The sequence below is a fragment of the Panthera leo genome, chromosome E1, assembly GCF_018350215.1.
Source record: "Panthera leo isolate Ple1 chromosome E1, P.leo_Ple1_pat1.1, whole genome shotgun sequence".
Lineage (NCBI taxonomy): Eukaryota > Metazoa > Chordata > Mammalia > Carnivora > Felidae > Panthera > Panthera leo.
Genome location: NC_056692.1, coordinates 16,023,164 through 16,044,968, shown reverse-complemented (window position 1 = coordinate 16,044,968; position 21,805 = coordinate 16,023,164). Strand labels below are relative to the sequence as shown.

At 52.4% G+C, this 21,805-nt stretch overlaps 1 protein-coding gene across 3 annotated transcripts in view; it reads left to right on the top strand.

Moving 5' to 3' along the window:
- Positions 1–21,805, top strand: part of ABR (ABR activator of RhoGEF and GTPase) — a 183,082-nt gene that overhangs the window by 114,203 nt on the left and 47,074 nt on the right. For all 3 annotated transcript variants that reach the window (XM_042917286.1, XM_042917287.1, XM_042917288.1), the window contains 7 exons: positions 3,179–3,364; positions 8,160–8,267; positions 11,288–11,348; positions 16,175–16,227; positions 16,795–16,935; positions 18,679–18,800; positions 20,526–20,691. In XM_042917286.1, the coding sequence (XP_042773220.1) occupies positions 3,179–3,364; positions 8,160–8,267; positions 11,288–11,348; positions 16,175–16,227; positions 16,795–16,935; positions 18,679–18,800; positions 20,526–20,691 (837 nt within the window). The remainder of the gene's footprint in view (positions 1–3,178; positions 3,365–8,159; positions 8,268–11,287; positions 11,349–16,174; positions 16,228–16,794; positions 16,936–18,678; positions 18,801–20,525; positions 20,692–21,805) is intronic.

The window sequence follows — 21,805 nt, the reverse complement described above, 5'->3', positions numbered from 1 at the left end:
TCTGTCTACTGGATTCCTGGTAGAGGAAAAAAGGATTAAGTAGGACAGTGATCTTGAGGACCATCTCTGTGTCCTTCAGGGAATCCCGGAAGCCCTAAAGCCGAGCGGGGCCACCCACCTGGGGTTGGGAGAACAATATTCCCTTTCTCCTGGCCCCTGGTTCCTTCTGTTTCCCTCCCTGGCATGCTCACCCATGCCCCACCCACCCTCCACCTGCTCAGATCTTCCCAAACCTCAAGGTTCTGTTCCTGTCACCTCCTCTGTGAAGCCCTCAGAGCTGTGCCGGCACAACCAACCTTGGGACCACTTGGTTGGTACTGACAGCCCAAGATGGGTGATATCCTATCTCGCTTTGCCCACTAGATTGTTTCATTTGTGTTGGTCCATGTTACCCAAATAGATTATAACGTTCTCCAGAGCAAGGATCATGAGTCAGAAAAAGAAATCTCCTGTAAAGAAAACTGGACCCCCATCACTCCCCTGCCTCACCCTCATTGCAAGGGCTTACAAGCTGCCTGTCTTCCCTGCCCCATCTGGCCTCTGCTCGGTCCTCCAGCCCCGCTCCTCCCCCTTGCCCAGGCACACAGGCTCACTGCCTTCTTCCGGCTCCTGTCTCTCGCCAAGACCGTACCTACCTCGGGACCAGCGTTGAGGAAGCCTGCCTCGAATACTGTCCTCTGCACCCCCATGCTTCCGTTTCAGGGTAAATGTTCCTTTCTGGGAGAAGCTGTCCTTCCCCACCCTGTCTCAGGAGGTCCCCTTCTTATTTCTTTCACTGCACTTCTATGTAAATTATGTGTCTGTCTCCCCTACTGGATGGGAGGCTCCACTGGCTCAGGGATTGAGTGTGTTGTGAATCACTGAATACCCTGGTCTGGCCTCACATGAGGCACTTGGTACATTATTTGTGGGGTGAGTAATAATAATAGTAGCAGCTAACACTATTGACTGCCGTCTGTATGCCAGGCACATACTTGGTATTTTATATAAATTACGGCTTTTGATCTGCCCATCAGTGTTCTCAAGAAGGTAATATTATCTCAGTTTTACAAATGAGGCTGCTGAGGCCCAGATGCTAAGTGATGTGCCCACAGCTATTAAGTGGCAGAGCGGAGACTCAAGCCCACACCCCCTGGCCTGCCCCAGGTTAAACCCCATCCTATCTCCCTAGCAAAGCCTGGACATTAGGGTTAGCTAAAAGAGTCAGAAGGAAGGCTCTGCTTTTCCCTGCCTTTATCATTTCTGGACTTTTTTTTAGAGCTGGGAAGATGAGGGAGCTGGCATTCAGAGCATCATCTGGGTATTTGAGTAGATGGGACTTCCTCTTATGGATAGACATGACCCTGCCACCACCAGAGAGCCGGATGGGAGGAGCGCAGGAAGCTTGCCTGGAGTTTGGCTGCTGTGGGAGCTCGAGCTGATAGTCATCTCTCAGAGTGAGCCAGTGATAACTTCGGTCTCCCTCAGTGTCGATGTTCCATCCAGTCCAGCACTGAGTCGCCCATTATCTGCTTGAATGCTTCTCTGGTTGGAAAGCTCACTACCCAATCCTATAAGACAATGGGGGACAGCTCTAGTGAGGCCACACCTGTCCCCATAACTTCTGGTTGTTCCTGGGTCTCCAGAGTGACTCAGGGTAAGTCAAAGGCCTCTTTCCACACAGAGCCCTTCAGCTAGATGAAGAATATTAACCATGTCTGACTCAGGCTTCTGTCTTCCTGGTGAATGTGCCTGCTTCTCCTATACTTTCTCTATGTGGCAGGTTTCCAGACCCTGTCTCCTGGAGGGCCTCTGGAGTGCAGTCGAGGCATCTTTTGGAGGCTTAGGGCTGAGGAAGGCCAACTTAGGAAGAGCTCTTTATCTTTCAGTATCAGGGGGTTTTTGTTTGTTTGTTTGTTTCAACTATAAATTTTATTTTATTTTATTTTATTTTATTTTATTTTATTTTATTTTATTTTATTTTATTGTATTTTATTTTATTGTATTTTATTGTATTTTATTGTATTTTATTGTATTTTATTGTATTTTATTTTAACGTTTATTTATTTTTGGGACAGAGAGAGACAGAGCATGAACAGGGGAGGGGCAGAGAGAGAGGGAGACACAGAATCGGAAACAGGCTCCAGGCTCTGAGCCATCAGCCCAGAGCCCGACGCGGGGCTCGAACTCACGGACCGCGAGATCGTGACCTGAGCTGAAGTCGGACACTTAACCGACTGAGCCACCCAGGCGCCCCTCAACTATAAATTTTAATAGCTTTTTTTTTTTTCCTGGAATATTTACTCATTACTCACAGGCAATCACCCTGAAGAAAATGCACCCAAGTCCCATTTTCCTACAAGTCCTACTTTGGGGCATTAAGGTGATAGTTCCAGCTTCCAGCCAGTGTTAGGGAGTGGTCCTGTGTTATTGTCTGTCACCTCATCTGCTCCACCTGTAGGCCCTGGAGAGTTTTGGTGCAGACAAGCAGAGGTTACAGATAAGTTTCATCTTACATGTCAACCTCAGCACTGCGAAAGAGTCTGAGACCACAACCAAGCTCATTTAGAAAGAGCATTGTGATTGATTAGAGATGTCTGCCACAGGTATAGGAGGTAGGACAGGGGCATGCGTGCCACCTTGCTTGCTCTCTATATACTAAGTGATGGGAACTTGAAATGTCAGTGCAGCTGATGTTGGTCTTGGGTCTCTGTGAGACACTACCCCAAAATCCTAGAATCATGTTGTGTTTCTTGGAAGTAGCTAAGGGGTTGAGTTCCCAGTCAACCCTCCCTTCCACTGAAGTGTGACAAGGGAGCTTATGACTCAGAGCACAAGGCCATTGTGGAAGAAGGACATGTCCTTTTAAACCAATAACCAAAGTCCATACAGGCTAGGGGCAGGGGCCCCTTGGGGGATGAGGGCGTGGGGGAAATATGTCCTGGTGGTAATTAAGCCTGGGGCCTGGGAGGGCTGCTGGACCAGGCCCTGGCTGCCAGGTCCCCTCGCGGTTGGGCATGGCTTGTCGGAGCCTATGACAGCAGCTACTTGATACAAACCACACTTCAGGTGCCCTGCCCTCAGTGGCCTTGTCTAGGTACCACTCCAGCTGCAGGAAAGGCTCATCAGTGCCCTGGGCCTTCTGACCCTCCGGTTTATGTGCCTCTCACCTCCTCTCTGCCTTCCTCCTCACTTCCAGCCCATGAAACCCCTGAAGGCCACAGCTACCACCTCCCAGCCCGTGCTCACCATCCAACAGATTGAGACAATCTTCTACAAGATCCAGGACATCTACGAGATCCACAAGGAGTTCTATGACAACCTCTGCCCCAAGGTGCAGCAGTGGGACAGCCAGGTCACCATGGGCCACCTCTTCCAGAAGCTGGTGAGTTTTCTGTTGATGGAGAGTCCTTATCCAGTGTCTCGGTGGAGCTGCTGGTGTTGGGAGAGGACCAGTCATCCCTAGCCCTTTTTGGCCTCCTTGAAGGCCTGGGTCATTTCTGAGTCCTGGAGGAAAGCCTGGGCCTCTGTTGTATGGGGACCTCGGCCTAGTGCCTCAACTCCTGGTCTCCCATGGTGAAGCCCTAAGTGCTTCCAGGGATGTGAGAGGCTATATGCATGGGTTTCTCTCTCCCCAAGGGAGTTCAAGGGCTGGAACAAATGCTCACTTGCTGGGCTTCAGGTCCCCTGTTCTCAGCTGATAGAGGAGCATGTGCCAGATGGGCGGGCAGGGACTGCTCACTTGGGACACCTTGGGCATTTGCCACACCTCAGTGCTGCCTCTGAAGTGAACAGTCAGATGGGACACGGGTCAGCTCTCCTGAGGGATTGCAAGGGAGGGAAAGGTATGAGGAGGTAGAATTACTGTGCAGACATACTGTTGGGAAAGGCTTGCAGAGATCTTCCAGTTCCTGAGCCTTCTGTGACACCCTCCCCTGGCTCTGACACTGTCTCTGGCTGTGTCCCCTGGAGGGTCCCCAGGTCAGACCCACAGAGCCCCCAACCCCACTCTTCCCTGGTCTTTCTCTGCCTATAACTTCTGCCTGCCCAGAGGGCAGGAAGAGACAGCCAGTCAGGAGTCTTTGTTCTCTGGGTGTGAATGGTAGGGGTAAGGAGCAGTGCCTTTCCTTTACCTCCCCTGCAGTGGTGGGACTGGTTGAATGGACAGACCTGTATTTTGCTTACACTGGGGAAAACTCTTGCTTGGATACTCCTGCGACCTCATGCTCAGCACGATCAGAACTGAACTTACTGTGTCTGAAGTTCTTTGCTTTTCTTCCTGCCTCTGTCTCAATGGGTGCTGCCACCATCCCAGCCACCATCCATCCATGCCTCCCTTGGACTAGTCCTTGGCACCTCCTCTGCCCCACCACCTTCCCCGTCCTGAAGCCCTCCCCGCATCCCAAGGAGTCCACTTTAAAGCTTACAGCTGCCTGCTTGTCCCCACCCTCATCTCATTAGTGACTCCTGCTTCTGGGCCCGCCTCCCCAGCAGCCTCCCAACCCTTAGCTACTGGCAGGAGAGAGTTATCTGAACTCCTGACCAGACCTTGCTTCTTCCCTGCTTAAATCTCTCCCCCTTGCCCATTGGATAAGTAAATACCAGGCTCTGAGGAACCTGAGACCCTTTGCATGCTGGCCTCTGTCCACCCCCCGGCCTCTGGCTGCTGCCTCCCCCATCCTTGTGCCCCCTGACACCGAACTTTCTATTCTTAGTTCATGCAGCAGACACTCTTGACCTCTCTGTTCTGGCAGCTCTAGCTGCCTGAAATGTCCTTCCCCATCTGTTCCCAGCTTAGAACAGCCTCCTTCGAGAAGCTTTACCCAGACCTTCGAACAAAGCCCCTATGCTTATCCCCTCAGTGAACACTGTACCTGCCTGACTCCCCAAAACCATAAGCTCTGAGAGAACAGACTGTGTTTGCTTCATCATTAGATCCCAGAACCATCCCAGTGCCCAATACATGAATGAATGAATGAATGAATGAATGAGTGCACCATGACCTTGACCACTGGGACTAGGGAGAACTTGGAAGAGCATTGAGGGAGACATCACAGGACCTGAGGTCTGTGTCCTGAGAGGCCAGCAGTGTTATAGGGACATAGCTTCTAGAGGCACAGCTGACTTTGAATCCTGGCTCTGCCACAGATTGAACCTGTGACTTCGTGTACAACCTCTTTGTGACTCAGCTTCCTCATCTGTAAAAAAGAGGATAATAACAGTATTTACCCCATTGAATTGTTGTGAGGACTACATGAGTTATTACCTGAAAAGTGCTTGGAACGGGGCCTGGAACATAATACATTAGTAAATACTCCATAGTTAGCCAGTAACATTACTGTTATTGCCATTACCACTGTCATCGTCGTCATTGTTGTTATACTTAGCTAGAGGCACCCCAGAAGGTAGTATGCAAGGAAACCCCACGCTCCTGGTTCTAGCAGCCCCAGTGTGCTTGCGCCAGGTCAGGGATGGTGAATACCCAGTCACCACTCCTGGCCTGGTCCCAGGAGCCTGAGCTGATCAGCTTGGGAGGGCATAAGAGAGCTGACCAGAGCTGGGGTAGGGGGTGTAGGCCAGAGCATAGTGGAAAGACTGTCCCAGTTTATCTTTGTCACTTGGACCCTGCTGTCACGAGGGTCCCCGCATTCTGGTCTCAGCCCCACAGGCCTGGGTTGTGAATTTGCTTCCCCACCTTCCCTCCTCCAACATCAGGAACTGCTATCTGAAGCCCCTGGAGCTGCAGGCTTGGGAGGGCCGGGGTGGAGCTGGGGCAGTCCAGGCATCTGGAGGCAGTTTATTTTCAGCTGGTCTCCATTACTGAGAGAAGGGAATTAGCATCTCTGCTATTTGTTTTATGAGATCACCCCAGTGCCAAGCTGCTGTTTCCAAGCAACCTCCACTTCCCAGTTAATGGCCCTGGTGGGCCCGGCCTTGGGTTCTACAGACAAGGATATGCCATGGAGATGGCAGTGCCTGGGGTGGTCAGTGACCCCCTACACACAGGTCTTCTGCTCACGTAGTTCCTGCTCTCACTCCTGTCCTGCTACTCCCTGAGGCAGTAGGATGGAAAGGTAGGGTTCCAACCTGGGCAGCCAGCCTTTATCGTTCTTGTGGGAAAGGGGGACAAGGAGAGCACATACCTGGAAGAAGAATAGCAATGATTTTTTACTTTGGTTTAGGAAGCAGCTGTCTAGAACCTTCCCCATAGCTTGGGACACCAGTGGGCCAATACTCCCCTTGGAGAAGGAACTGAGCTCCATCCCTTCCTGCCCTTCTCCCAAGATTTTTCTTTTTTTTGCAAAGTCTGGCCTGTCTGGGGCTGAGACCTGCACAGCTCTGGCCTTGGCTTCTCTGCAAGCATCCCAGTGCTCATCTTCCCCTCTGGCTTTCCTGGCCCACACCTGCCAGCTTCCACCTGCCCCACCTCTTTGGGATCTTAAGGAGCACAAGGATTCTGCAGAAAGCAGAGCAGTGCAGAATGGGGTTCAAGGGCAGCCCACTTTCCCCAGCACCTTGGCAGGATCCCCCGAGGGAGCCCCGTAGCAGCTGAACCTCCTTGCTACTTCATTGAAAAAGATTTTAAAGCAGAAATTCTAGAGAATAATGTAGCAAACAACTGTGCACTCATCTCCCAGAATTAACAGATGTTAAGCTCTGAAGATATACAGAAAGGCTTTTTTTTTTTAAATTTTTCAACATTTTTTATTTATTTTTTGGGACAGAGAGAGACAGAGCATGAACGGGGGAGGGGCAGAGAGAGAGGGAGACACAGAATCGGAAACAGGCTCCAGGCTCCGAGCCATCAGCCCAGAGCCTGACGCGGGGCTCGAACTCACGGACCGCGAGATCGTGACCTGGCTGAAGTCGGACGCTTAACCGACTGCGCCACCCAGGCGCCCCCAGAAAGGCTTTTTAATCAAGAAAACAAAGCCTTACAGATGAAGTCTCTCTCTCTCTCTCTTTCCCTTGCCCTTCTGCTCAACCTAGAAGCAGCTACTGGAATGAATTTGGTGTGTCGCCTTCTGGGCTGTAGTTTGTGTTTTTTATTATGGGTCTGTATCTTTTTATGGCCTTACATGTACTTTTTACATGTATATATTTTGCAATTCAGTCAACATTTGTTTTGGAACTTGTCAGTGTTACTACACAGAGATCTAGTTCATTCATTTGAACTGTACTGTGTGTGTGGATTCCCCTTTTTTGTGACCATTTGTTATCAGTCTTTTCACAGGAGGAAGAGCAAAGCAGTGAATACACTTGCCCACATTTCCTTGGGAACACACATATGCAAGTTTCTCTAGAGCAGTGCTTCCAGTACAAATATAGTGCGAGCCATATATGTAATTTAAATTTTCTAGTAGCCCTATTCTTAAAAGGAAAAACACAGAGGGATGCCTGGGTGGCTCAGTCGGTTAAGCGTCCAACTTCGGCTCAGGTCATGATCTCATGGTTCATGAGTTCAAGCCCTGCATGGGACTCTGTGCTGACAGCTCGGAGCCTGGAGCCTGATTCAGATTCTGTGTCTCCCTCTCTCTGCCCCTCCCCATTCATGCACTCTCACTCTCTCTCTCTCTCAAAAATAAAGAAACATTAAAAAAAAATTTTTTTTAAAGATTTTAAGTAATCTCTACACCTAACGTGGGGCTCAAACCCACAACCCCGAGATCAAGAGTTGCACGCTCCACAACTGAGCCAGCCAGGCGATCAGGCACTGTACCTTTAAGTGCTGTGCCTTATACTCAGCATGGGGAGTGGGGTACTGAACAGGCTACACGTGCCCTCCCTGCTCCAGCTAATTCCAGACTATGAAAGACGTGTGAGGCATTCAGGGGCTTCAAACCCTGAGAGACCTTGATGATGCTAAATAAAGCCAAATGCTCTTGAGTTTCTAGCATGCCAACAAAGGCCCTGCCCTGCTCCCCCCAGCCCCCAGTACCCTCTTGTTAACCTTATTGGCTGAGCTGGTTTCCACGGAAACAGTCAAGTTCAAAGGGGTACCGTAGTATGTTCATCCTACCTTTCCCTCTCTGTTCCCACATAGCCCTTTGGAGCTAAGTCAGAAGTTCTGAGTGCTAAGGGAGCTCCAGGTGCCCTGCTTAGGCTTTCATCCATTCATTAATCCTCTCTCCCATCCCACCCCTGCCCTCCTCTCTCTCTCTTCTCCCTTCTCCCTGCAGGCCAGCCAGCTTGGCGTGTACAAAGCGTTTGTGGATAACTATAAAGTCGCTCTGGAGACCGCTGAGAAGTGCAGCCAGTCCAACAATCAATTCCAGAAGATCTCGGAGGTGGGCAGCTCCCTGCACAGCCCCCGCTACAACCTGGAGCCTTCCAGCCTTCTGGCCTGTTGCCAGTTAGGGAAATGGTTCCCCTGAGGGTAACACTTAGACTGACATTTGCTTTCTCACACTTGATATTTTCCCCCTTAATATAAGAATAACGATTCGTTTGATTTTGTTATTCTGTTTAGGTTATTCTATATTAGAACAGAGGAGGCAAAAAAGAAAAAAGGCAGTATTTTCCCAATATGGTAGTGACCTTGAGCAAGTCACTTCCCTTCTCTTGGCCTTATTTCCTCTTCTGTCCAGTGAGGTATCTGGATGTTTCAGCTCAACCCAGACTTGCTTGATAAGAACCACCAGGAGCACTGTTTAAAATGCAGATCTTCAGACACCTTCCCTGGTGTTTCAATTCAGAGGGTTTGGGTGGGACCCAGGAGTCTATATTTTTAACAAGCTTCCCAGGTGATTTTATGAGCAGGAAGATTTGAAGAGGTCTAAACTAGGTGGTGTGTGTGTTTTTTTTTTTTTTTTTAGTGTTTATTTATTTATTTTTGAGAGACAGAGTGGGGAAGGGCAGAGAGAGAGGGAGCTACAGAATCCAAAGCAGGATCCAGACTCAGGCTCCCAGAATTAACAGATGTTAAGCTCACCCCAAACGGTGAGATCATGACCTGAGCCGAAGTTGGATGTTTAGCCGACTGAGCCACCCAGGCGCCCCAAGGTGGTGTTTTAAGATCCTTGCAATCCCACAACAGAGAGAGGGCCAGGCCCATTTATGTGGAGACACAGCCATATACCTTCCAGCTGGTAATAGACCTGTCCCCCTGTTGCAGCTAAGCCTTCTTCCCATTCTCTGGAGGGCAAAGATGTGGCAATGTCTGCCATTGATGCTTCCCTCCAGGAAGTGTCAGGGAGGAGCTCGCATATCCTCCGGGAGCAGAGCCCAGCTTACCCCTTTGGTCAGAAGGATCTCAGTGAGACCCCCAAGCTGCTGGCCTTGCAGTCACGGCACCAGCTCCAAGCCTGGGACAAGAAAACCTCTGGTTCCAGGGACAGGGGGCTCCTTCTGCAGTTTTGGAAATCCTGCCTTACGGGCCTCTCTGGACTCTTTGCTTTCCGCTCTCAGCGCTGGTGCTAGAAAAGTTGGTGAGACGTAGGATAGTGTTTGTGAGACTCCTGGGGTTATGGGTTCTCCTCCAGTTTGGAACTAGTGGAGAGGCAGCACAAGGGTTGGGCAGATGGAGATGAAAACGTCAGCTTAATTACTAGTAAAAGCCAGATTGGAAAATGTAGACTTGGGTCTGCGGCCACATTGGGCTTGCTAATACTTCCCCTCCACCATCAAATACATCTACTGGGGACGGAAGCAGGGAGCTAAGCTCAGTTTCTTCTCCCAGAGTCAGCCGTCAGGTGAGTCACCCTCTGCCTGGGAGGACAGAGTTGGGTGGGGAAGTCCCTCTACATGGAGTCACAAGGCTGGAGAAATGGCGCTTCCCCTTATCACTCCCAGCGCTCCCTGGGAACAAACTGGAGCCCTCTGATCTGTGTTCAAGGCTGCCCGGGGTCATGTACGGTCCAGAGAGTGGTGAGTCTCCCCTTAGCTTGGGCTGACTGCCCATTCTCTTTGGTCGGCGCCGGCCCCTGCATCCCTCCCCTAGTCCCTGGCGAAGGCTGCTGGCCCCAAAGGCGGAGCCAGCCCCTTGGCCTGCTGCCAGGTGGCTTCTCACCCTGATTCATGCACTGATGCCGTCGCTTCCTAGCTTCCTACTGGCGCTTCCACTTAATCACTGCAGTCAGGCCCTTCTCTGCAGCAGGAGCGATTTCATACCTCCAGGCCACACTGGAGAGGAGCATAGAGAAAAATTTCCTGAAGCTGGGAATCCAGTCACCAGCCAGAGACACAGTCTTGAGGAGCTGAGTAACCCCCTTCTCCCCACCCCCATGCTCAGTCCCCAAGGGTTTTCTCTGTCTAGAAACAGCCTGAGGCAGGAGTAGGAAATGGGGAGCTCCCGTCGCTGCCTGGACATTTCCCCACTTCCAGGCAGAGCAGACAACATCACCTGAGTTTCTGACCTTGGCCTCACCTCGCCCTGGCCTCTCTGCTGACACCCCACTCGGAGGCCCCCTCCGTGCACTCAGCCCCGCAAGTGGGGGTTGCATTACAGCTCCAATTACAGGCCATACTGGTCTGTTGCCAAAGGGCTAGAGCAGGAAGCTCTCTCTGTAAAGGCAGATAAAAGAGGATCGAATGGATAAGCCATCCCTGGAGTCTGTTTCCAGCCCTCACTTCTGGATCACTTTGCCTGGGGTCCAGGAGGGGTGTTGGCTCTTCCTTCCTCGCTTGCAGTTTTCTCTCTACTGCCAGCACAGGCACCGGTGGGTGGGGAGTGGCAGGTGTGGTTGTGGGCTGGGTTGAGTCCCTCTCAATCTGGGTAGGATATAGGTCAGACCACCCTGTGGAGCTGGGTCTCTGCCCCAGGGGTGCTGCCTCCCTGCCTCCCCCTGTGCAAGACCTTATCCCCTTATCTCCATCCCTCCTTGTCTCCAGGTCTGCTTGTGCCCCAAGGTGCTGGTACTCCTTTTGCTTGTCCTCTCAAATCCCACATACCCTGGGCTGATGTGTACAACCCTGTGTGTGGCTGCTGTGGAGGGAACCCTGACCGGGGGTGGGGGTGGCGGTGGGGGGCAGGGGGAGGTCCTGTTCTTGTCACCACCCATTCATTGGAATGCCCTCCGAGTCACCAGGGAGGGGCTTTAGGGGGTGTGTCTGAGGAGCACTATTGTCACAGACCTCTCTGGTACCCAGAACCCCTCCTCCTCACCTACACCCAGTCTTGGGACTCCACAGGCTCCAGGAGATCATGGTTGTGGCACAGGGAGTCGGGAGTCAGTGAGGCAGGCAGTGGGGGGACCCATGCTTTGGTCTTTGCCCTCCTCTTCACACCCTGGGTTTCAGAGCCCTACTTGCTATGCCTCCAGTGGGGGATGGGGAGGCCATGTAGTGATTCCTCCCCTCTGTTTGGCAGGAACTCAAAGTGAAAGGTCCCAAGGACTCCAAGGACAGCCACACATCAGTCACTATGGAAGGTACTCTGGGGAACGAGCTGGGTAACAGTCACCTTCCTTTGTCTGCCTTTGTGGACTACGGTGCCCTGCTTGTGTGAGCATGTGCGTGCGAGTGTGTGAGTGTGTGTGGTGCACAAATGGGAAGAATCCAGCCTCTGTCCCTAGGCAGCCGGCCAGCTACAAACGTGCTCCTCCTTAGGATGCCAGCAGGCAGCTCGCTCCCCTCCTCCTCCCCCTTCCCCCTCCTGCCTCTCCACGCGCGCCTCCCTCCCCGCCCCTCCCCCTTGCTAGAGGAGCACTCTGAAGCGGCTGCTTGATTCAGGCTGTGCAGCAGCAGCCGGCAAGGTGGCTGAGTGGCCAGGCTGCTGATGGGAGCCACCGAGCGATGGCCGCAAGCTCCTGCCGCTGGGACAGAGGCTGCCATGGAAATTCTCCTCATCATTCGCTTCTGCTGTAACTGCACCTATGGTAACCTAGGCCCCCTCTCACGGGAGGCGGTGTGGCTTCCCACCTCTGGGGGCCGGCCAGAGTGGGCTTATGTGTGGCTGGCAAGGTTTGGGGGCAGCAGGGAAGGGGGTGGGTGCAAATGGCTAGATCTGTGTTTACCCCCGTTCTGGCCAGCTTCCAGCTTGGACTTGAAGTCTGGGGCCACGCGGGGCAGGGTGGCTCGGAAATGGAATGACCAGGCTAGAAGCATCCAGGTACCCCCGTCCCGAGGATCGGTGGGGAATTGGGGGCTTAGCTTGAGAGGCTGTGGGCAACTTCCTGGAGATGCTGTTTAAGAAGAGAAAGTGACCAGGCTGTGCCTGCAGGTGTGGCAACCCTGGGGCTAAAGGGGCCCGGCAGGGGACCGTCAAAGAGTGGCACGTGGTCTGGACAGCAGTGCCTCCGGCCAGGGGGACCCCGCTGGAGGGACAGGTTGGGAGTTTCTTTGTTTCCGGAGAGAGGAGAGGCGGTTGAGCCGCCAGGGTATTGTGTGCTCAGAGCGCACATGCTGCCTTCGCGACATTCTCTCCTCAGAACAGCGGCAGTGGGAGAACGCGGATGCAGTTGGGAGAGCAGGAAGGAATTGGGTTGCTCCCGGGATGGGGGGGCGTTTCTAGCCTCTGGAGACCCGCAAGCTGAGGTGTCGGCACTTGGTGCAAGCCAGTAGGAGAGGGGGGCGTGGCAGGCTGCCGCCTTGTGAAGGTCACACACCCACTGGTCAATGGAAGGGACCCAGAGCATCCTCTTTGCAGCTCCCTCAGCAAGGAGGTCCTGGGACAGGCGCGTGCTGTCAGCCAGGCTCTTGCTCAGAGCAGGTAGGAGCAGGCCCAGGAAAGGGGGTGTCCGGAAGCAGCGGCCACTGCTCTCTGAGGCAAGAAGTGCCTTAGGGATGACCCGAGCTGCCTTTGGCAGGGACGGGGTGTGGAGGGAGGGTCAGGTGTGACCTCCACGCCAGCTGCCCTGGGCCCCTGTGTGTTGGAGCGGCAGGCGGCTGGTTTTAGGACCTCCTTCCCTGAGGCGTTTTGTCTCTGCATCCTCTCAGTCACTTTGCCTTCACATCTCCGTGGTAACCTGGAGCTCCTTGTGGAAGGCTGAACGGAGGAGGGTGGCTGTTTGCTGAAGGAGAAATGATGAGGTTTCCTGGGCTCTTTCTCAGAGGCCACTGTGCTGGAGGGGCTGTTGTCTGCTCTCCTTCTCAGGCCATGCTGTGTCGAGGCTCGTTCTTGATGGAGGAACCCCTGAGGTGGCCCCTCTCCAGCTGCCCCAGGAGGACGGCTGTGGGAACCCCAGTCACCGGGCAGGAGCTGTCCTGGGCCCCCCACCCGTTGGCTCAGATTCCAACAGGCTGGGGTCAAGAGGAGGGATGGACTTGAAATTGCCTTGTTTGAAGATCAGAGGAGAAGTGCTCTTTTTGGTTTGGCCTAGGAGTGGGTCAGGTCTCCACTCTGCCTCCTTAAAAAGGAAACCGGTCAGCCCTTTGCTTCCTCTTCCCTCCCCAAAAGGGAGTTGAGTCTTAGTGAAACAGACCTGGGACTGGAGTTCAGGGTTTTTTTTTTTGTGACTGCAATGCTGTCTTTGAAGTCAGCTTCAAAGTGGGGAGGGAGGAGAGAATGAGCTTTTACCAACCACACTGTTTAGAATCTTCTCAGCCCCTCCAAGAGACACTGGTTCTGGAAGTTCCCGGGGGGAGATTCTGCACTTGGGGCTCACTCTGGCTTACTGGTTTATTTGCTGCACGTCTCTGTGCCAGTTGCTGTGGGGGATGCAAAAGGAAGTTGTGTGTGATCCAGGCCCCCAAGGAGGGGGCTCATCTTGGTAACAAAAAAGAGGCCAGCTTACCTACTCCTTCCTGGTGAATCTTGCCAAGAATTCTCCCGAGGGTCACTGAGCTTTCTCAGACACTGCCCTCCTGTACCGAAGATGATAGCTCAAAGCCAGGAGCATGGGTAGACCTACATTCAAAACCCAGCTACCATTTGCAGCTTTGTTATTATAAGCAAGTTATGTAACTTCTCCACGCCTTAGAGAAGTTTCCTCATCTGTAAAATGGGGCTAGTGATAATTAATTGCTTGTCTTTCTAATCAAAGGAAATAGCACGTATAAGAGAGTGCCACTGGATGCAGATTAAGTGCCCAGCAGACTACAGAGAGGCCAGCTTGCTTATGTCAGTGGTCTGACTTTTAGGCACTGTGAGTGTCGTTTGCAAAAATCCTCATCAGGGAAGCCTTCCTGGAAGAGGTGGGGAGACAGGCATTGTAACTTGGTGAATGGTGTCTATCCCAGGAACTGGAATGGCATGGTGAGGAGAAGGGAGAGTAGGGGAAGCAGGGGCAGGAAGGGCCATGGAACAGGTAAGGGGGGAAGGGTGGGCTCTTTACCCTGCATTGTCAGGGGAGACTGGTGTACAGGGGCCATGGGGTACACGGCCCGTGGGGTACACGATGAGCAGAACATCGGGGTTGTTCTTCCCCCCTCTTCTTCCCTCCATATCTGACTGTGGCCCCAGGGCCCTCTTCCTGCACTCCCCTGTCCCCACCATTCCTCCCCTCTCCCCCAACCCAGGCACTCATTCCACAGCCCCAATCAGGTAACCTCGAGGTGACCTCAGACGTATTAATAGCCCCTCTGAAACCCAACCCACCATTTGCGCAGACCTCTGAGCTTAGTCAGCCGCTTCCTGCCGGGACCTGGGAGAGGGGCAGAGGGAGCTGGCACTGCAGTACCAGCTTTCCCCGGGCTAGGACTCCAGAGCCCACACTGGCAGGTGTCTGCTGAACTTGAACTTTCTCTTGGGTCTTTGGGGTTCTTGGGTGTGATTTCCCCCCTGCAGATGAGCTAAGCCACAGGTGGATACTCTAAATAGTGTCAATACGGGTCCTCCTGCCCTAGGCTGGTAACTGGGCTGTATCCTCCCTATCCCCGGATAACCCCAGCCTGGTCCTGTTCATTTTGGTTCCCATATACCATGGGGAGGGTCTCTAGCAATTGCTAAGTTAAGAAAGGCCTAAAATAAGGCATGGAAAGTGTGTTTGCCTGAAGCAGTAGTTTTCAACCATTGGTACATATCAGAATCAGCAAAGGAACTTTTTAAAAATGCTAATACCCAGGTTCCACCCAGCAGAGATTGGGATTTCGCTGATGAGGTGGGGAGAGTGGAGCAGGCAGCTGTTTCTTTTAAGAGCTCCCCCAGTGATTCTAAAGGGCAGCCAAGCAAAGACTGCAGATAAGGCTCATGGCGCACCACTGAGACTGTATCTTCTCCATAGCCAGCAGATCGTTCCCCAAAGTGTCTGCTTAGCAGTGCATGGGGTATTTATATCTACAGGGGACTCTTTGGTTCGGGGGCTAGCTAGGGCATGAGTGTCGGCTCTGGGACTGTCACAACCAGCCTCCTGCCTCTTCCTGCCCCAGGGCAGGAGGACAGAGGTCACGAGCCTATGGACAGAGGCATCCAGGTGGACGGAGGCTGAACCACCTATGTTGGGAGGGGTGAGGCACAGCTGTTTGTAGGAAGCTTTGTTTGGAAGTATGGTCAGCCAGCTGCTGCCTCCACCTGTCCCTGCTGAATCCCAGCAATCCTCATTTGTCCTGGTCAGCCACAGGGTGTGGTGAATGGGGGCCCTGCTGAGCTAGCATTTCCCCAGCCTCTTCGGGGCTCCCAGAGGCCCCACCTGAATTCCTGTGGGAAATCTTTGCCCCCTCAGCTGCCACTTGGTTGAGAGCAGAGCCTTTATGTGGAGAGCTGGCCTGCCTCCCTGGCCCTCAGCCTGTCCTGTTTGGTTGGAGAGTTTGAGGGCGTGGAGGGTGGCGGGGGGGGGGGGTGGTCTTCTCATGGGGATGAGGCCAACCGTGTGGGTCGGAACAAAGCCTGCCGTTCCCAGCTGGCAATGCCAGACCTTGGACCGGAGGAGTATAAGAATGATTGGGTGTGGAGGAACTACCTTCCCTGGAAAAACAGCACGTCTCTTTCCCACATTCTGGGGGTGCTAGAGCTCTATGGGGTAAGGCTAGGTATAGCTGTATGATGCAGGGTTAAGGGTGCAGAGGAGCATCTTCATCTGCTCTGAGCCTGGTCAGACAAGGACAGGCCTGTGGGATGGCCCTTAAAGAAGTCACCTCTGGTGACTGATGAGACGAGGCAGGTAGGAGGGGGCCTGGGCTGCCAGGGCTGCATGTCTGCCTGTTGGTGTCATCTGGCCTGCCCTGGGACAGAATGGAGCTGTGGCTTCCTGCACATGGGTGTCCATGTAGGGCAGCGGCAGGGGGGCGGAGAGGGTGGGGATAAGGCTCATCTCTAAGGTGTCGAGCTACTCCCTGTATGTCATCTGTCCTGTCTCCTTCTCCCTGCCTTTGCCAACAGCTCTGCTCTACAAGCCCATTGACCGAGTCACCAGGAGCACCCTGGTCCTACATGTGAGTGTCAGCCCCCTGGATGGCCAGGGAGGTGTTAGGAGTCGAGTGGGAGGCTGAGCCCAGGGTGGTGAGTGCTGGAGTCACTGAGAACAACCCACTTGGGGAGCCGGGCAGAGTGTCCCTGGGTCCCGACTGTACCTGCCTGGTCTGTGGTAGCTATGCCAATGGACCCAGGGCCTAAATATAGCCTGGCTACTAAGTTTGACATTTGACCAAATGCTCCCGGGGAGGCAGGTACTTCCTGCCTCCCCATCCCTGGCCTAATGGTCTCCAGGATCCTTGGAGCAGCTGTGGGGTAGGTAGAGGGGTGTCTCTCGCAGCTGCTCGGTGAGATGAGACTCCACCTGGCTCACTCCGCCAGGGGGAAGAGTGATGACTGCACTAGTAACAAAGGGGCGCCACTGCCCTGACGCTGCCTCTCTGACCCTGATTTTGCAGGCATGACCAGATTAGAGCATGGGTCCCTTAGCGCCCCCCCTTGGAATTCCTTTGGTGAAGATTGAGTCCCCACTGTCTTCTCGTTGAGCCCCAGAACTGCCGCCCCTGACTCACCCCACCCCTTCCCAGGACCTGCTGAAGCACACACCTGTGGACCACCCAGACTACCCGCTGCTCCAGGATGCCCTCCGCATCTCCCAGAACTTCCTGTCCAGCATCAATGAGGACATCGACCCCCGCCGGACTGCCGTCACAACCCCCAAGGGAGAGGTGAGCTCAGGACCCAGCCCAGCCACTCACCCAGGCTGAGAAGGGTGCAGTGGACCACATCACCTATCCCTGCCCTCTTGCACAGGGGAGCAGGCATTCTGCCTCTCCAACCCTCCTCTCCCATGCCCAGCCAAGAAAAGGTCTTCAGGCCCTGGGAGCTTTAAGTTCGGTGTCTCATTAATCTTTATAATAATCCACTGAGGCCTGGAGAGTCTCTGAAGATCTGACACAAGGTCTCTTGGCCATAAGTGTTGGAACTGGATTTTTTAGCTGGGGTTATCTCTCTGCAAGCCTCACGCACTGTCCCCCATACCAGGGAAACCAGGGGCTCTGGCTCTCACAGTGCTGAATGCACACACCCACCGTGGGCAGTGTGATGCCCTCAGGGTCCCCTGGAAGATAATGGCACAGCCTGAGGGAGCCCGGGGAGTCGACCTCTGAGCTGCCTGTTATCAGCCTGCACGAATAGGAGGGCAGGAGCTAGGAGCGAGCCCAACAGCAAGAAATTCTGGAATGAGAGGTGGCTAAGGTTGCTGGAATGTCCCAGGTGGGCACCTAGATGTGGTACAGCAGCTCCAGTTCCTTGGGGCCCCTTCTTGGTGGAAGGGTGGGGGTATCCCAGAGAGGGGAAGCGGTTTAAAGAATCGAAGGGACAGTTAACCCACGTGGGTCAGCAGCGTGGCCCTTATACAGTGCTCCCTGTCCGGGGGAGGTAATTAATTGGCATTTAGGAGTGGAGGCTGGCTGAGTTTATGTTCCTTTGTTACATCTACAAGCCCCCAATATCTCCTGGGGAGGGAAGTAATGAGGGACAGGGTCTGGAGTGTGACTAATGGGGCACAGAGAGCTGTCCCTGTGCGCAACTCCCAGCTCTGGTTTGCAAATCCTGGAATGTCACTGGCTTGTTTGACTCAAAGATAGCTGAAAGCTCTCCAGAAGGTTTAGAGCACTGTCGGTTTCAGGTCTTTTTAACTGTATACTTTCACCATGCCCACCTACATATCACAGAATATGTAGGTCACGTGGTATATAACACAGGGAAGGCTGGGACAGTTTGTGACAGCCCCAGAGAAGCCTGCTGGCTCTGAGGGTGTCAGGGAGGAAAGTCTGGAAGTTCTGCGTGGAGCAAAATGCTCTTAACCATCCAGAACCCAGGTTAGAGATGGCTGCAGTTTCCCCCAGGAACTGGTACAGCCCCACCCAAGGGAGACCAGTATCTCCTGTCCACCTGAGGGCGCCTATAGAATCCACTCAGAGGTGGCATAAACAGACCCCAGTGGGTCTGTGGGTCAAGGTTGAACTGAAACAAGATCATCTTCTTAGGCAAGGTTGGGGTGGTTCTGGGGCTGGGAGTGGGTGATGTTCACGCCCCAGTGTGGAGAAACCAAGTCATTCTGGACTATTGTCTATCCAGGTGAGAGCTGTTGGCAGCTGGGGGGAAATACAAAGCTACCATTTATCGATCACATATTATGTGCCAGGCATTAGGCCGTTTTACATATACCGTCTTGCTTGGTGAATCCTACTTTACAGGGCAGACATCATTGTCCCCATCTTACAGATGTTAAGACTGAGACTCAGAGGTCAGGGAACTTGCCCAAGATCACAGCCAGAAAGCCCGTGTCTGTGGGACCTTACCTGTGTCCCTGTGGTACCTCCCAGCTGGATGGTGCCCCCAGAGCAGGCCGGGCCCTAGGTTGACTCCCCCTGAGCAGGTGGGGGTGGGTGTGCTATCTCCCTCAGACACGGCAGCTGGTGAAGGACGGCTTCCTGGTGGAAGTGTCGGAGAGCTCCCGGAAGCTGCGGCACGTCTTCCTCTTTACAGATGTCCTACTGTGCGCCAAACTCAAGAAGACATCCGCAGGGTGAGTCCAGGGGGCAAGGTGGGAGGGAGCTAGACTCTGACCCCTGAGGAGCCCCCTCCCCCGCACCTGGGGCAGTCCGCATTTATTTTTCCTTTTAAAAAACACATTAATTCATTTTGTTTTACTACATATCCTTTTTCTAAAGATAAATCCTGTTTTTAATTATAAAGATAATACAACCAAATTACAGGGGGAAAAACCCATCACCCACCCGAACATAAGCATCAGTCTCCTGCTGCTATATTTCCTTCCAGTTTTTTTAAACCTTCTCATGTTTTTTCATGTACTTGTAATCAGAGTGAATGCCCAATTTTGGTTGCTGCTTTTTCCATTTCACGTCATAAGCATTTTCCCCGTTGCTGCCTAATCTTCATAATCATCCTTTTACTTTCCTGCATGATGTTACAAGTGGATATGCCATAATTTACTTAAGCATTCTCCTTTTATTAGACAGCTCTAAATTTTTGCTAACTGCAATTTGGTGAATATTCATTAAATCTGCTGTCATTATTGAGTGCTTATGCCATGCCAGGTGCCATGACAAATGCTTTGACTCTATTATTTCCAATCTTCCCCCAAACTCCACAAAGTGGGTATTATTATCCTCATCTCACAGACAAGAGAAGAGACTTAGAAAAGTTAAATCAGGGGCGTCTGGGTGGCTCAGTCAGTTGAGTGTCCAACTCTTGATTTTGGCTCAGGTCATGATCCCAGGGTTATGGGATCAAGCCCCACCTCAGGCTCTGTGCTGAGTGTGGAGCCTACTTTGGATTCTGTTTCCCTCTGCCCCTCTCCCCTACTCACATGTGCGTGCTCTCTCTCTAAAATAAAAAAAGAAGAAGAAGAAAAAAAATCAGTTGCCCAAGGTCGCACTAGAGCTAGAGAAGGTAGGATTTGAACCTTAATCAGACCTGAAAGCTGCTTTCCACCTCCATCTCCACATGCAGTGACATGAGTCCACACTGTGCCGTGAGCAGGAGAGGTTATGTGGTACTCATTCCCTCATTTTTCCTCCCCCACTTCTTGATCCCCTACTGTGTGCCTCAGAGTCCAGGGGAGACTGCAGCACTAAGGGGCCACAACGAGAGGTGCAAACCCAAGGCCTGAGGGAAGTGAGAGAAGGAGAGGTTATTATGTGCTTTAGTTCCCTGGAACGGGATCACAGATGAGATCATTCAAAAGCAGAGATGGCAGTCATAAGCAAAGACACCTATGCCTTTAGTCCTTTGCCCGTGACAGACATTACTAATGAACCACGGCACTGTTTCCCACTAGGCTTGGGTGTGGCTTTATAATCTTCTACCCAGTACCCCACATGGCCTCTATTGATCAGAGTTGGCATTAAAGATAACATGTGTGAATACACCTCTAGCCCAAAGGATAACGAATATGAGCTAAGGAGAGATAGGCTTGGGGGAGGGAAGAGTGTGCAATGGGGAATAGGAAAGTGTTAGAGGGTTGAGATATTTAAAAACATCAGTCGTACTGGGCCTGAAGATTGGCAAGGCCAAGGTCCACAGCCCTCACCGCCGCCTGACCCTAGAACTTGACTGTCATTTCTCCACACGTGGGTTTTCTGATCAGACTCCTCAAGGACATGGATCATTCTTGCCTGTGACAAGTTCACAGCAAATCCCTTTCAGGTTTCTTTGGATTCTAGCAGTTCAGGCTTGAAGAGCCAAGTTCCTTCCCTCTGGCTCATGTCTTTCTCTGGCTCATTTGCAGGAAGCACCAGCAATATGACTGCAAGTGGTACATCCCCCTGGCCGACCTAGTGTTTCCATCCCCTGAGGAGTCTGAGGCCAGCCCCCAGGTGCATCCCTTCCCAGACCATGAGCTGGAAGACATGAAAATGAAGATTTCTGCCCTCAAGAGTGAAATCCAGAAGGAGGTGAGTAGAGCCTGGCATCTGAGCCGAGGTAGGGAGAATGGCCCTTTTCCTTGGGGCCCTTTGAACCAGGTGTGCCAAGGTGGCAGAAGGAGGGGAAGTTGTGAGTTTTGAGAATCTGATAAGGGAGGCGGGATGCAAGGATAGGAGGCCTCAAGTACATGCTCAGGAAGAGACTCTGGCTGTGGCAGATTAGCACTGAGCGGATGGAGGGAAGGCCAAGAAGTCAGTGCTCAGAATTGACTGAAGTTAGTCATAGGAAGTTTCCTGGTGTATGTCAAGCACTGTAGAAAAGGGAAGTGAGAGAAGAAGGCCTTCTTAAGGAAAAGCAGGATGCATGCAAGAAGGGGCCTGAGAGGCCTCTCAGACTGGAGAGCCTGGGTGGTTCAGTGGGTTAAGTGTCTGACTCTTGACTTCAGCTCAGGTCATGATCTCACGGTTCATGGGATCGAGCCCCACATTGAATACCATGCTCACTGTCTGGAGCCTGCTTGGGATTCTCTCTCTCTCTCTCTCTCTCTCTCTCTCTCTCTCAAAATAAATAAATAAGGGGCACCTGGGTGGCTCAGTCAGTTAAGTGTCCGACTTCAGCTGAGGTCATGATCTCAGGGTTCGTGAGTACAAGTACAAGCCTCACATTGGGCTCTGTACTGACAGCTCAGAGCCTGGATCCTGTTTCAGATTCTATGTCTCCTTCTCTCTCTGCTACTCCCTCGCTCACGCTGTCTCTGTCTCTCAAAAATAAATAAACATTGGAAAAAAAATTTTAATAAAAATAAATAAACTTCAGGGGCGCCTGGGTGGCTCAGTCGGTTGAGTGTCCGACTTCGGCTCAGGTCATGATCTCACAGTCTGTGAGTTCGAGCCCCGCATCGGGCTCTGTGCTGATGGCTGAGAGCCTGGAGCCTGCTTCCGATTCTGTGTCTCCCTCTCTCTCTGTCCCTTCCCTGCTCATGCTCTGTCTCTCTCTGTCTCAAAAATAAATAAAAACATTAAGAAAAAATAACTAAATAAATAAATAAAATAAACTTTTAAAAAATTTAAATGAAAAACTAAAAATGCACAGAAGCTTGTGCTGTAGCCTAGAACTGAAATTCTTATCAAACTCATGTCGAAC